Below are 15,102 nucleotides of genomic sequence, written 5' to 3'. Positions count from 1 at the left end.
TCACGCGGTTCCATGCGACGCGGCGGGCGGAGCCGAAGCGTCGCGCCGCTCCTGCGCCGCGCCCCCCGCGCACCATTTGGCCCCGCCCCACCCGTCCCCCGCCCCCGTTACCGCGCAGGCGCACCGCGCTCCTCCAGCACAAGTTGGGTTAAAACTTCAATTAAGCTTTAATTAAAAACTTACAGCTCTGAATTTCAGGCATACAGGCTTCTAAACATGCTTTTATAAAAACATCGTTCTTACATTCCTGCCCCCTTGCTCTCCGTGCATAACTTTTAACAGTACTGAAAATACATTTTGAAAAAAAGCCGGTGGTTACGGCTGTTTCTGTGTATTCGCTGGAGGTGCAAAGATCAGCTGCGTGCATAGGAACGTGTGTGCAGGCTTCACCCGGGAGCAATCTGCACGAACTGCAAGTGACTACTGCATTCAGAATAGCAATACAGAGCACACAGAGGAACAAACTGGCTTTACAAAAAAAGAGGACTTTTCCTTCCAACAAAACCTGCATGTAACCACCTCGATGTAACCAAAGAAATGAGCCAAAAAAGGACAAGCAGCAGTGTACGCTCTCTGCTCCTCGCTTCCCGCTCAGGATGCAGCCTCAAAGAATGCGATCAGCCGGTCCTGCTCACAGCCATCCAGCAGCTCCAGCAGGAGAGGAACTCTGCTCTTCACGTTGGTGCCTCGAAATTTAAATTTATCTATGAAGAGATCTGTGATCATACCTGCAAAGTTAAAATTCCAAGACTTACACTTGGCCCTATTTTCAGGAGTATCTCTGCTTTGAGCTCCTCCTTGTGTACCAACTCTTCCAGCTGGTTTGGGTTTTAGAGACAAGACTTCTTAAACTGGTGTCATGTTACAACAGCCCAGCAACCAGCTTAATTTCCACGTGGTTATTTCTGCCTCACATGTACCTATCTCTGAACTGAGAAAGGAACTGACCTCACAGAGTAGGCACTGTATGTTAAAGTTGGTGACTGGCAGGGAATCCCTGAGCTGAAAGCTATATGGGGAACACTGGAGGTTACAGAATTTCCTTCGCTAAATCAGATCTTCTCCTAAGATTCTCCCCGTCTACCCCATGTTCATTTTCCTGTTATTGTGTAACACTTCACCACTGGGAACCTCATCAGTCACCCATACATTCTTAAATTCCACTCTGAATCATGTCCCTTAATCTTGCCAAAAAAGACAAGCATTGTACAGATCTAAAAAGCTAGAGTAAAATGTACAGAAGTTCTGAAGCTACTGAGGTGTACCTACCTATCAAATCATTTCAGATCTACTAATGCTGACTTCATAACTACTTCAGTGGCATCCAGGGTGCACTCTCTGAGCATTAATTTGCAGTTAGGACAAAAAGTTTAATCAATCAACAAACCATAAAGTCTCTCAAGATGTGCAGGCTGTTTCTTGTATTCCTCAAGCAGTTGATCTGCCTCTTCCAAAATACTGCGGTATTCTGGCACCAAGAAGTCCACGTTTCCTTCCTGAACTTGTAATTCCTCAAAGATATTTTACATCATAAAAATCAAAGGCAGTTAGGTAGCTTAAGAACATAAAAGTATAAAGAAATTAAGCTTGGGTTTGACAGGAGGAAGCATTTCAGAAGCAAGACAATCCCCTTCTAAACTAGGAAGAGCTATTTTCAAAGAGCCTCTTTTAGATCTTCTAACAGAACATCAGATGCTGCTTGTCACTTCATACATTAGATTTACAAAATCCTCCACAGCTCAGCCCTTACAGAACGAAGCCTAATAAAGGCTAAAAGCCTTCACCACACTTCAGCTTTAGAATAAGGAAATTCCTAGAAAGCATAACACATTAACAGTCTGAACATAAAAGGCATCGCTATACTTAGCAAAATGTTCTACACACTCCTAAAGTGCTCCCAACAATTGTCAGATCACTGTGCTCACTGGAAGTTTTTCTGCTGATAAAAGAGGTCTAAAACCAGCATTTGATTCCACAAAAGGGCAAGGAGTCCATTTTTATCCCCCCTCTTCCCTCCAGAAAACACAACAAAAGATTACAGCAGGTTCTGGATTATAAAATCCTGGCTGTTGGAGAAATTCAAAAACTCAGACAAGCTGACAAAGTGACATCTCTCAGAGATTAACCATTGAAGAGATTAGGCAGAGATTAATTATGAATAGAGAAGCTTCAGAAACGATGACACACTGGGATGACAGTCCAAAGCAAGAAGTCTCATCTGGCATGGACCATCATATCTAGAGCTAAAACACTTTAAAAGGTTAGTGCAGAGAGATGAAGATGGAACTGGAAAATAACAGTAGCAAGAAGAACGTAAAATGGCAAAGCTGGCTGCCTTATACTGTTTGACTTATGCATCCTCAACATCTGTCAGTAATCCCACGTTATACAATAATGATACAGCACCAATAGGAATTTTCTTCAAGGAAGCTGTCTCCTAGGTAACTGAAGTACATGTCCTGGGAACAAAGATACGCAGACCGGTGTGACATGGCTCTGACTTGAGCCACAACATGAGTCTGATATCTGACAGCACAATCCCTAACAAAATCCTTCCAGGGGAGCTCAGATACTTACTCTCAAAGCATCTATTAAATGAACCTTCTTGGCCAACAGCTGCTGGTACTCTAATTTGGGGTGGATGAGCTTTAACGTATGCCTCACAGATTCTTCATTTATATCTAGTAGCAGAAAACAAAACAACACACCCCAACAAATGAATGAGCAATACGTATTCCATTTATGAGAATATAAAATGATGCAAAGGACAATAAAATAGAAAAAAAATTACCAAATGATATGTTGAGATTGATCTTCCTTTTAGTAGCCTCTTTGGAAAGTACATCTTTTAGGATGGATATTGTAGAAATATTGTCAGACTTGAAACATCCCTCACCTATTCTATAAAGGGAAAAAAACTTTGTTGAACAAACTTATGAGCACATGCAAGCATTAGATGTGTCCATGTTTTAAGAGATAAGACCTACAAATTAATGCCTTCTTTGCTGAAGGAAGATATAACTAATTAAGCCATAAACAGAGTACTGATCTTAGACACATTTAATCTAAGTTGCAGCAATAGGTTTTCAGAAAAATGCTTATTCACATTTTGTCTGCATGAATATTAAATGCTTTTCAAGTTGTTTCCATTTCTCAGTACAAAGAAAAAAAAAAAAAAACATTGGAAAGTAGAAACTAATGCTTGTCACAAAGTAATTTGACTGTATTATTTATGTTCTTCAAACTCTAGAAACAAATTGGAGAGGAACAGTAGTATGTGCATGAAAAGATATTCACAGAGCAGTTGAGAATGAAAAAGAAAAAAAAAATAATCAAAACACAGTGCTTTAGTAATCGTATTTCACCTGTAAGTACTTTCAAGCTGGGTACCCAGGAAGGTGTTTTGAAAATAAAAGGTGACACTCTCTCCAGGTGGAGTCCTTTCAGGGACTTCAGGCAAGCAAAAGACAACCCAAGAGTGAATTTCAGCAAAACTGAATTGTCCTTTGAGCATCAGTGTATTCATTGGCCTATGACAGGATGAAAGTTAAAACATAAAAAATATAAAAATCAGTATTAGTTCCAAAGGATGGACACTGATAGTGCACTGGTAACCCATATGAGAAAAAAATGTTGAGTTCCAAGTAGTTTTTTTTTCATTAACTCTGTGCATGAATTAGGTATCCCGCTAAGTAGTTGTGCAGCACAGATTACTGTTAGTTTTCCATATTTCTGAACAAAAACTTATTTGTACATTCCACTTTTATCTTATAGCAGGTGTGTCAGAAATGGGTAAGAAACTGAAGGTGTTTGACAAATACCATTTCAAGTTGTTAAACCTGAATAGTAGCTAAAAACACAGGAAATATGCCTAAGCTTGAACAGTTTCCCCTCCTGTAAACCACAAACAGGTTTTCATTTCAAGCCTCATTTCAGGCCTCATTTCAAGAATGAGGCATAAAAGAATAGAACACATTTGCATTTGGCCTTCAATTCCTTCAACTCTTCAGTTTTGTTTCAATGCAAGCAACATAACATGTTAATTAAGGACAGAGTAATCCAGTAGAAATTGCATAAAATAGATTTCAAATTCGGAGATAAGGAAGAAAAATCTTGGCTCCATTTTAGAGTCAAATTAGTTGTGGGAAAGAATTACATTAAAGGGGTAAAGGAGAGACTGAGGCTGAAACTGAAAAGGCTGCGGTTACTACCACAGCAGAGTTTCCTTTCTACCACACCCTCAGCTCTGGTAATACGTTGGACTGCTCTGTAGCCAAGGTCCGTAAAGTGAAAAATACATGGGCTCTGAAAACAGGTAAAGAGCAGCAAGGGATGTGGGAACCTGTTAAATGTGCATTTTATGTCAAACCTACAAAGCCCATAAACTCATACAGGCTCAAAAATATAGGTTAGGAATGACATGCTTAAGTCTATAGAGTAAATTTTTTTACTGGATTGTGTCAGTTTTTTTGAAAAGAAATAGGCTTTTGTTGCTGTTGCAAATACCTGTCATGGTCAATAGCATGAGTTCTCTGATGCAGAGAAAGGGGTTTAATTTGGTATTGATAAACTTGGCAGGTTTTTGGTTGAATTCTTGGAGTTACATATGCTTGAAGTGTCCCATATCGTCCTTCAATTGATCGAATCTGAAGAAGAAAACGTAGAAGCCACAAAAAAGAACAAGAGTGAACTGAATGATTTACTGAGATTTGGAGAACTTGTCATTATTCAAAATATAATAAAGAAATCTGTAGTTTTTCTGTGGTACTACAGAAGTATTTAGAGTACTATATTTATTTGATAGAACCACTGTAAAAAGAGCAGATCAAGAATGTTTTAAAACTAGGGGAAATGCTGCCTAATGAAATGCTGTAATAGTAGATGAATGGAGAATTAATTTTAAAAACCCACTAACTTACTTTCTGATTAGTTAAAATAAGAAGTCTAACTCTTCAGGACCCCATTACTGTTACTTTTTTTTTTTTTTAATAAAAATACATTAGATAGCAACCAGGGACATATCCCTAAATAAAAAACAAAGAGTCAGAGTAAGCGACCTCCTCAAGAGTCAAAATGGACACCAATAGAAATGCTTAGGAAAGGGACCCAGGAAATAAGAGTCTTAACCTTGCCCACTAGGTCCCTAACTGCCCTCATACAAAAAAAGCAACAACAAAAAAACACAAATTTCCCCACATTTGATGCATTTTATTCAGGCTTAAATATCTAACCATAATCTTTTCCTTTAAAATGTGCAGTCAACAGATATCAGGGTAGGAGGCTGCAGTGTAAGGCGATTGCATGAAAAGAAAATCTAGGGTCCAGTTTATCTTGAGGATTGACTTCAATAATCTTGATTTCTTATTTTCCCCAGTGGTAATTACAAAAATGCCTGAATGTGTTAGACTGTTAACAAGAAACCACAAAACTGAGAATAGCCATGTGCATTTATTTAGCACAAGCATAAAATTACAGGATTTGCTTCCTCCAAAATATAAATATGTGCCACATTCCCTCATCAGTGTAACTTTTTTCAAACACTTCTAAGGGAAAAAGTGCCAGTGCTTTCCTTCCCACATTTCTCTCCTTTCATTCCACGCACAGCCACCAGAATCAAGTACATTCACTACTGACGATTTCTCAACTGCTTTCATTTTAGGGGAACTCGAGGAAGGATCCCAAGGTCTCCTCTGATGTAACACGATTTTAGAAGCCTTTAGAAACCTTACACCAGTGAGAAAGGAATACTAGCTCTAGGTCAAGCAAGATTCCTTCACGTTGCAGCAAACATCCATGCAACAATTTCTTATGGAAAATAACTTAGAGCACCTTACCTTAAGTTCAAGTCTTGTAGTATTTGCTTGGCATCTGTAAGTGGCAAGGAGACAGTTGCCATTTGGCTGTGAACAGCAATAAGAGAGGAAAAATAATACAGAACAGGTCTTTTTTAACTGAAGACATGCACTGTAAAGTTGTTAGTATTTATGCACAGCTCTTTCACAGAAGTTAAAAAAAAAACAAAACAAAAATGCAGCCATCAGTTCCCTGCAATGTTCCAATTATTGTTAACTGTGTCAGAACTTAAAAACAATTCTCTACATAAATAGAAATCAACTAAGTTTCTTGTTTTCCTTAATTCCATCATAAAAATTACACAGATAGAAACTTTTCACCTCAAGAACGCATCTATCAGCCTTGCTCATTTATCTGCAAAAATAGCCTGACATCCACAAACAAAAGGGAAATGATTAAGAAAATACAAGCGGATTTTTTTTTTAATTAAATTAATGATCATGAATGGCAAGAAACTTAGAATATAAATTTAATTGATATATGCTGAAGCTTTCAGAAATGATGTGCAAATTTAGCTTTTAAGACTAAAATACTCTGAGGACCATTAAAAAGACATTATAAATATTTTCACAGTGCTAAAGTAGTTTCAAGTCTCCCATCCTACCTGCCCTTCCCAAAGAAGCACCATAAGTAATTCTACAAGTAGTTAAGTTTATAAACACTATATTAAAAAATGCAAACATATGACTTTCCAGGCAACAGAATTTTTTAATGGTCTGATTTTCCTGAGATACACTAAGGAAAGGATACGATGTTCTTCACCTAAATTACATTGAAGTAAAGAGATACTGACAAATTCAAACTACAGAACATCACTGAGCGTGCCTGCAACATTCCTAATTGGTCAAAAAAAAAGCCCTACAGCAGTAGCTCCCAAATCCCTCTATGCACAGTTGGCTTTGCCCTATGCCATGACTTGCCACTGACACCTAATTCTGTAACCTCTATTGAATCTGAGCTCTCCAGATTGCCAAATAGTTTAGTTCTATGCATTTCAAATTACAAACATATAAATCCAAATTCTATTTTGCATATACTGCATTGAGAGCTTTTCATCATGCAGTCTCCAGAAACATCATTATATCTTTTGTTTCACTTACATCAGAATCGCAGTTGCTAAAACTAACAACAGCAGAATTTTTATCCACATCCAGCAAGTCTACAGGGACATCACTCTGCAGAACAGAAGGAAAAACGTAGAGCTCAAGTTCCTGAGCAGCTTCTAATGCATTCATCTACTGTCACCAATTGTTTCAATAAGTGAGAAGCAAAGACTGCTTCATCATTTATATTCAAGTGATAAAATCTTAGTAGATAAGCATCTTACACCTGAACATTTAATCCCAGATTAACACTGTGATCTTTCTCTTATTCTCATGCAGTGTCCTGAACTCCTGTGCAGGTGGCTTACAACAACTTTAATGTAAGATGTGCAACTTTGTCTTTCAGACATGCATGAAGTATATTCACGACTGAAGCGTTTCTCTACTGTAACAAGGGGATTACAATGCTCATTCACGAAACCGAGGATCAAGTTAGAGGTCTATTAATGATTCCTTTACTAAAATTTATGCTTCTGACACAGACTACTTCTTATATAGATGTGTTTTTTGTGTAATTAAATCTAATATTGTTATGAAAACAAAATTAAAAGGCTTCTGAATGATTAATTACTTGATATGGTACTGCTTTTAATTTCACAGCAGTGGAAGGAAACACTGATAAAAATTAAGCACGCTTTCTAAAAACAAAAATAAAAAGTTTATAGATGGTTTTATTGCCTTCTCCAACAACAGAAGGAAGCCAGGCATTACAGCATATTTCTTTACAGAAAAAGCCATTTGTTCTGAACTCTACATTAAATTCAAGCCTAGGCCAACCAACTTCATTATTCCTCACTTTGCTAAAGAAACCACAGATACTACAGAGCTGCAAATTACCTGTCATTTATCTCACCTGCACCAGGATAATATCTATAGCTGCTTGCACCTCCAAGATGAGACTGTAGCTAGCATCATCTTTATTTAATGTAAACTTATCATTCACACTGAATGCAGGTATTGATGAAACAGCAGAACTGGACTGAGAAGACTGCTGATACTTTTCACGTTCTCCAAGTACTTTCATCTGTAAGTGTTCCACTTCATTCCTAGAAAAGACAAACCAGGTATAATGTTACCATAAAATTAACAGTAACAGCTACCATAGGAAATAAGTCAATTATGCTTCAAGGCAATCTTTCTTCACTTCTGTTCAGGATTTTCCAACAAGAAGTGACTGTTAATTCCCCTTCCATACCCAACACATCAAGGATAAAATACAAACTGTATCACATGAAAATGTAGATTTTACTGTACTTTCACAAAGGAAATATCCATGAGTTACAGGAGGGGGCAACGTTTTCCCTCAAGAGCACCATGTATTTTTAAAGACATGCTGGTGAAAAACTTGCCTGTCATCATTCAGAAGCTATAGGTAGCACAGGAGAAGGGAATCTTATCTTGATGAAGCCAAGGAAGAAGGAAATAAAACATAACCACTAGAAGGCAATATAGGAAAGGATTATGGAATGAGAACGCTGTTCTCATATATGTCCTTCTGTATACACTAATGATACAGAAAAATCTAATGACACAGGAAGGAAAGATGGCATTTCAGTTTGTAACGTTTCAATTCTTCCAATTCAATTTCTATCTAGTGAAATTACCTCAAGGATGAAATCTTGCTCTGCATTTCTTGACTTAGTTTTAGCTCTTCACCTGATCCACCTTCTCTATAGGCAAGTTCTGTAGTCAGTCCTGTCAGCCAGCCTAAACCAACATATGAAATTCATATTCACTACAAGCTATAAGTAAAAATCTTCCCTCAGTATTTGTATGTGTGCAACAATGTTTGTTTCAGGTACTGATTTAAGATTTAAGACTTAATTTTACCCTATCTTGGAGGACTAAGCTAGACAACAGGCATAAAATTTTATGAGTAGGCGGTCGTTCTTGTTTTACAAATTGGAAAATGTTACTTTTGTATGAAGCACTTTGTGCAATAAACACCTCTGTATCATTTTTTTTATGAGTTTTGTTTTTTCCACCTCTGCTTCTGACAAATAAGTTCTATAAATACCTTGAATAATTTGTGATTGCCAACCAGTACTACAGTTGAAAACAAAAAAAAGATGTGTAATGTGTATGCAGCACAGTACAAATTGCACAGTGCGTTTTGAGACAGAACGCTCTGGCTGAACTTATATATGTATTTTATATATATGTATTTTAACTTCTTAATTCCATTTACTTATAAAAGCAAAAATCACTTGATTGTATCCTTACGAGTAAATACCATATTCAAACAAATATTTTCACAAAGCACCCTAATTCCAATCATAGCAAAACTTTAAAGAGCTGTGCTATCAATGCAGCCTTCTTCAGTTCTATCTATCAGTATGCTATCAGTATCTACCTATTTAGACCTTACTGAGTAAATAATACAAAGTTTACCTGAATATGTGCATGCTAAAACTTCATCATAACCATCTTTTCCTACACAGCCACCCTGGATTGATGAAATGCTCTCTGATAAAACCTTCAAAACACATTCAAGCAGAGGAAAATATTACTGCACTTGTTTTACATACCTGTTTTTGGGTTTTTTATGTTGTTATTTTTGCTTGGGGGGGAGTGGGGAAAGGGGGAGGGGACTGTTACCTACATCACAACGTATCTACATAGACGCAAAATATCTAGATCCACAAGAGTAAGCTAGTTGATGACTACCACAGCTAAAGCAAGATCTTTTAACCAGTGCACTCTGAATTAACCCTGAGTAATACAGACAGTAAAATGTGGCTTAAAGGAAAACACTCTTCCAGCAAGATTTACAGTCTGTCTGAAGGATGAAATCATCACTATGGATCAAATCCACTTCCTTACTGAGCATAATTACTTTGTCTATCAGTTCTTAAAGTCGTAACAGCTACACTTACAATTTTACGTGCAAAACAAACCTCACACACTGTGATGGTGGGTTTTTTTTGTCTTGCTTTCTTTTTCCTGAGAGAGAAGCACTGTATTAGGTTTGATCCAGGAGAGACCTTAGTAAGAGCAGAGTCAAAGCTTTAACATACTCTCTGCACTGTTTTGATTTTTTGCTCTAATCAAGACCTCTGTAATGCCTGGTTCTTAAATACTTAGATACCACTTTGACGTTTGTCATCAACATTACAGAGCATATAAAATTAGAAACAAAGCCAAAAAATATATTTTAGCTGTAGTAATCATGTGAACATTTGTTACATTGAAATACGGAGTTTTTAAATTCATCTGTCCAGCAAAGAAGATGATACTGGATGTGGGCTTACATAATCATACCGAAGGACGGGATCATCTGCGCTCTCAAAGCTGTAGATTTCCAGCACTCCATCATCTCGCCCAACGAGTAACTCTTTCACTCCATCTCTCAGAATGTCAAAACTATCAATGCATAAGATACCTAATGAAAAAGAAAACAAACTGTCTACTTCATCTTTGGTTGTTTATGATGCATTAATATGAAGGCCACATTAAATTGCATAGGAAGAGATTTTTGCTGGGATTTTATGATTTTATTGATGCTATTTCTGGAAGAGTCCACTAGAGGGCTGAAGTGTCTCTCCCGTGACTAAAGTCCACTTTTTTTTCCCAGACTATTTGTCTGACCAGCTCTGCCAGCTGAAGAGGCAAGCACATTTTATCTCCTATAGCTGACAGAAAGCCAACTGGACTGCTGTGAATTTCAGCTGATGTGGCAGACGCAGGATCCTGATTTGCATCAGACCTGCCTTAGGTTTGTGCTGCTACGCAACACCTTAATGGACAAACCCACTCGTTGACTAAGATTCCCCAGATGATCTAACAGCTAACCATGGCTAGACTGGACACAGAGTTACAGTACGGAAGATGGAGAAGGAAGCAAGAGAACCTGCAAAAGAATTAAACTCATTCACATTTCATATTTGGAGTTTAGACATACCAAGAGGATTTTTAACAAAAGAGTTAAGTAATTTAATTACCTCATGAAAGCTTAGAAAAAAAAAAACATACATCACTGCTCTTCTCCATTACACAAAAGTAAGTACTAACACATGCTGCAGAAACAGCATACCAAGGCTATAGCAGGGAAAAATACTGTACTATGCCCAAACAAGTTACACCATATTATGGAGCAATAAGGAGAGCATTATTCCATCTTCAGAAAAAATTCCTTACTCTGTTTTTTTTTGTTTTTTTTTTTTTTTTTTGTTGTTTCTTTTTTTGTCTTGCAGTGTAGATGCCTGACTTTAATCTGAAGGGGCTTTAAGGTCACTGCACATCTGAAAACATCTAGCATGTATATTTGCATTTTAAAATCACCAAAATTGATGATGTACAAAGAAACTGTTTTCCAAATGGCACTTTAACATTGTACTGTAAAAATGAAAATGTACAGGAAACAACATACAGGGCAAACTGATTAGAATCACTTTTAAGAATGGAAGAGAATTAACACATTAATATCACGTATCGACAATATTAAAATACCCAAGAAATTTATTTCCTAATGATTACATTGCAACAAAGCCTCAGCTGTGCTCAAAAACTAAAGAGGGAGATACTGAGACACGTACCTCCTCTCTTTTTTTCATTGTCAATTTCCCACTTAGGTACAGATGCAGAACCAGTAATCTGGATAAGCCCCAGTTTGCCATCAGAAGTTCCATATACAATTTCTTCTCCAGAATCACCTAAAAAAAAAAAATATTCAGCAAATTCAGAATAATAAAAAGAGACATATTTAAAAGTCTTGAAAATATTCATCCCACCAGAGGAAAAAGAAAATCCTAACGTTAGTGCTGTATAACAGAACTGTCAGGCTTTGCAACAAATGCCTTCTGGCATGCTGGAACTCTGCTTGCAAACTTTTCCAGTACTTTAAATTTAGGAAAAGGCAGGCTATTTAATGGTCTTTACAGAAGAAATCATTCATTATTATTTATTCAGAACACACATCTAATTGTGAATGCTGTATTGCACCTTAAGCAAATAAGAACTGCTTCTTGAAACTAGATCTGAGAACTGTCAAATAATCTAACAGAAACTAAATTAAGCACATACTAAAGGGATTTATATCAGGTTAGAAGAGATTAGCAAAAAGGATTATCAAACTATTTTAAGTTGGATCCTTCCACAGTCTTCTGACTTGAGCTCTACTCAATATTCTCATCAATCCATGGATGGATGGAAGTAGTGATTCTACTTACAGAAATCCAGACGTAAGAGAAACCCAACCCAGCACCTGAATGGGACCCCCAACAGTCCAGCTCTCATTTACACACAAGATCACCTCACAACTCACTGCTATGTACGAGGTTTTCATTCAATGTAAACATTATTTAGAACTAAAACAGTTAAGTGCATACATGTATATATATTGTGTTTATAAACAAATAACACCTCTAAATGCATATAAACGAAAATCCGAAGCGGTTTAAAAACAAAGCTAATAACCCCTATGCTATCCCAACCTAACACTCCCATGGTTGCCCTCTCCCCAACTTTCACCTGAAATCCTACTAGCCTCTTACTCTTGCCTCACCCGTAATCTCTATCTCAGAAATAGATTTTGTGTTATTTCTGTTACTGCCAACAGGCTTTTTATCCAGTTATCCACATACAAACCTTTTCTACCATAAAACCAGCAGCAAAATCCCTTAATACTGCTAAAAGTGTTGTTTTTTTTTCCCTCCAATTTTCTAGATAGGAATAATTTAAGCAAATATCTTCAACATTTAGCCTTCCCCCCGTTCCCCCTCCTTACAGAGTTACTGGTTGTTCATTAATTCAGTATATGTACAACAAACTACCATTCCCACCATAATACAGATATTCTGTATCTATATTCTATAAATAGAATGGGTAGTAAGATATGGCTTCACAGAGTTTTCTACTACATTTTTTTAATCAGTTTCAAAATGAAGATGAAATGTAGTTAACAAATATGAGTGTTGAAATCTCAAAATGCAGCAGAAGTACGCTACTTAGTTATGTGTATATACAAAATTCTGTTACCTCCATCTCCATTGTTTAAAGCAAGAACAGTAGGTGGTCCAGGAACTTCTACTTCATACAGTAGATCAGATCCCTAGAGACAAAGAGAATTACCTTGAATGAGTTCTTGTTCAAAAGGAGAAATCAAGAATAAAGACAAAATTGTTTTTTTAATATGGACATGCTTCATTTACACAGATTTTCTTGCATAAAATCACTTCTAAGCCAGAAGAAATTTTATGTAACTAAAACATGACTTAAATCTTGCCATGTGTTACCACTTTAAAAAGTTATGACAAAATAATCTGACACTAAGAAACAATTGTGCTAAAACATTTGATATCATTCAGTATTGCTACAAAAATAATATGCAAATTTTCAAACATATGATGACTTAGATATTTCATTTCCTTATGTAAGCATTTTTAATTTGAAGTGGAAAATGGAAGAATTTCTTTACTTCCTCTATCCATGAAATCCAAAGTCTATTTGTAGTAGTAGTGTTATCGATACTAGTTTTGCAAGTTCACAATCATGATTTTCTAATTTAAAAAAGTACCAGCACTGTAGACAGTAACACTGACAAATGAGATACACTATGCTTATGCTTATTCCATAAGAATTAATCTAATGCTATGGCATCAACACATAAAACAAGCAAATATTTTAACCTGTAAAACTCTGAGGACTCTATCCTGACACGCAAGCACTGGGGTAATGCAATTCACTTTATCTATAGGAAGGCAGAGAACATCATTGATTTTATCTCTTGATAGGTAGTAGTGCTTGTCTTTGCAGTCGCAGTAGTGGTTATAGATATAACTTGCACAAAGAAAGAGATCTGCTCCTGAAATGTGCCTGAGAAAAAGAAAACACTGTAGCATTTTGCCAGAATATTTCAGTCACATCTTTTTTAGGTTAGTATACATGTGCGCTATTGCTTGCAGATTCCACACATCAGCTTTATAAGGCAAACACCTTAAACCAAGACCATACAAAAAAACCACAGAAAAATCTTCCTGATCTCCTACAGGAAGGACAGAGGGACAGAATACACTACTAAAAGCCCAATAACCCCAGTTACACTCACCTGCACATGCACTGCTGGGAAGGCCTCCAGGTTTCCCCCAAGCCTCCCCCCCCCCCCCCCCTTCCAATTGCACTGTTCCTTTCTAGATTCCTTACTACATGCAAAGGCACAATCTTAAGTTAGAGCAGCACTGAACACTGCCTACATGCATACAATAAGGTTCAAAAAAAAAACAACCCACCCAAACCATAAAAGTATAGATTGAGAATAACTTCAGGGAGATGACAAACACCAAGCACTGTACACACATAGCTTTGATGTCTTCAGTGAGGTTAGTTTCAAAGGAGAGGAACTGCTTCCCTCTTTTTGTGAAACCTCTGACTTCTGATCCCGTGGCCACAAAGACTTTCTCTTGGGGTGTGTTAAGAGCTCCTCCCAACTCCAGGCGTGCGATTTTGGGGCCAGGCAGTGTTTTGAACACCGTCTGTAAAGAAGAAAAGCAATCGCAATCATGTTTTGTGTTTACAGGCAACTTTTCGCGCAAAGGATACTAAATCTGCTTTACAACCTCCGGCAAAACTAAGGGTGCTACAGAGTGTGTAGGGACAGAAAGCGACACTGACTGCACGCCTTCCGCACTCCTAAGGAAAAAAGCTTTAAAAAGGCAGTTTTGAAGCGGCACGTTCTCACTTACCACAGGTTCCCCCTTTTTCATGCCGAAACAGGTAATCACTCCGTCCTGATCGCCCACCACCACCTTCGAAAGCAGACACAGCGTTACGTCATCGCACGGGTTTCAAACACCGCTGAGCGCAGTTCCGTACGTCGGTACGTCACGTTCCGCCAGAGGAGCCGCGAGGGCCGCGCGCGCCCCACCACCCCGTACCTTCTGGGTGGCCCTGCGGCCCGACGCGGGGAGCAGCCTCATGGTCTTCTGCGCCGTGACGCCCACCTGCAGAGGAAAGCACGGCCCTCACTCACCTCGTCCGGCCCCTCGGCCCCGAGCGCGGCCGGGAGCGGCGCGGCCCGTTACCTGCAGGTAGTCCACGCGGGCCAGGCTGACTTCCATGGCTCAGCCGGCAGCCGCCCCGCGGCGCGAGCTCGGCCGAGCGCGGCTCCGAGCTGCCGTTACCCGTCACCGCGGCAACCGTCGCCCGCGGA

The 15,102-nt window shown here is 38.2% G+C and overlaps 1 protein-coding gene across 3 annotated transcripts; it reads right to left on the bottom strand.

Moving 5' to 3' along the window:
• Positions 1–148: 148 nt before the first annotated feature.
• BBS7 (Bardet-Biedl syndrome 7) lies at positions 149–15,057 on the bottom strand. 3 transcript variants are annotated; one of them, XM_042871914.1, is made up of 19 exons: positions 14,975–15,053; positions 14,828–14,893; positions 14,636–14,698; positions 14,250–14,425; positions 13,583–13,769; positions 12,933–13,005; positions 11,492–11,608; positions 10,208–10,338; positions 9,348–9,432; positions 8,561–8,663; positions 7,810–8,002; positions 6,954–7,028; positions 5,835–5,900; positions 4,507–4,646; positions 3,366–3,530; positions 2,792–2,901; positions 2,578–2,681; positions 1,388–1,511; positions 149–728 (listed from the first exon to the last, which is right to left on the bottom strand). In XM_042871914.1, the coding sequence occupies exons 1-19, from the start codon at positions 15,008–15,010 to the stop codon at positions 592–594; spliced, it is 2,151 nt and encodes a 716-aa protein (XP_042727848.1). In that variant the 5' UTR covers positions 15,011–15,053; the 3' UTR covers positions 149–591. The 3 variants fall into 3 exon arrangements, with proteins under 3 accessions (XP_042727848.1, XP_042727849.1, XP_042727850.1); XM_042871915.1 differs by lacking the exon at positions 149–728 and having other exon boundaries at positions 1,420–2,459; positions 14,975–15,057; XM_042871916.1 differs by lacking the exon at positions 149–728 and having other exon boundaries at positions 1,420–1,530; positions 14,975–15,056.
• Between the last annotated feature and the right edge of the window lie 45 nt (positions 15,058–15,102).

This window comes from Lagopus leucura, unplaced genomic scaffold, assembly GCF_019238085.1.
Source record: "Lagopus leucura isolate 7727_CA_CO unplaced genomic scaffold, USGS_WTPT01 Super-Scaffold_100004, whole genome shotgun sequence".
NCBI lineage: Eukaryota > Metazoa > Chordata > Aves > Galliformes > Phasianidae > Lagopus > Lagopus leucura.
This window is presented reverse-complemented; position numbering and strand designations above follow the sequence as displayed.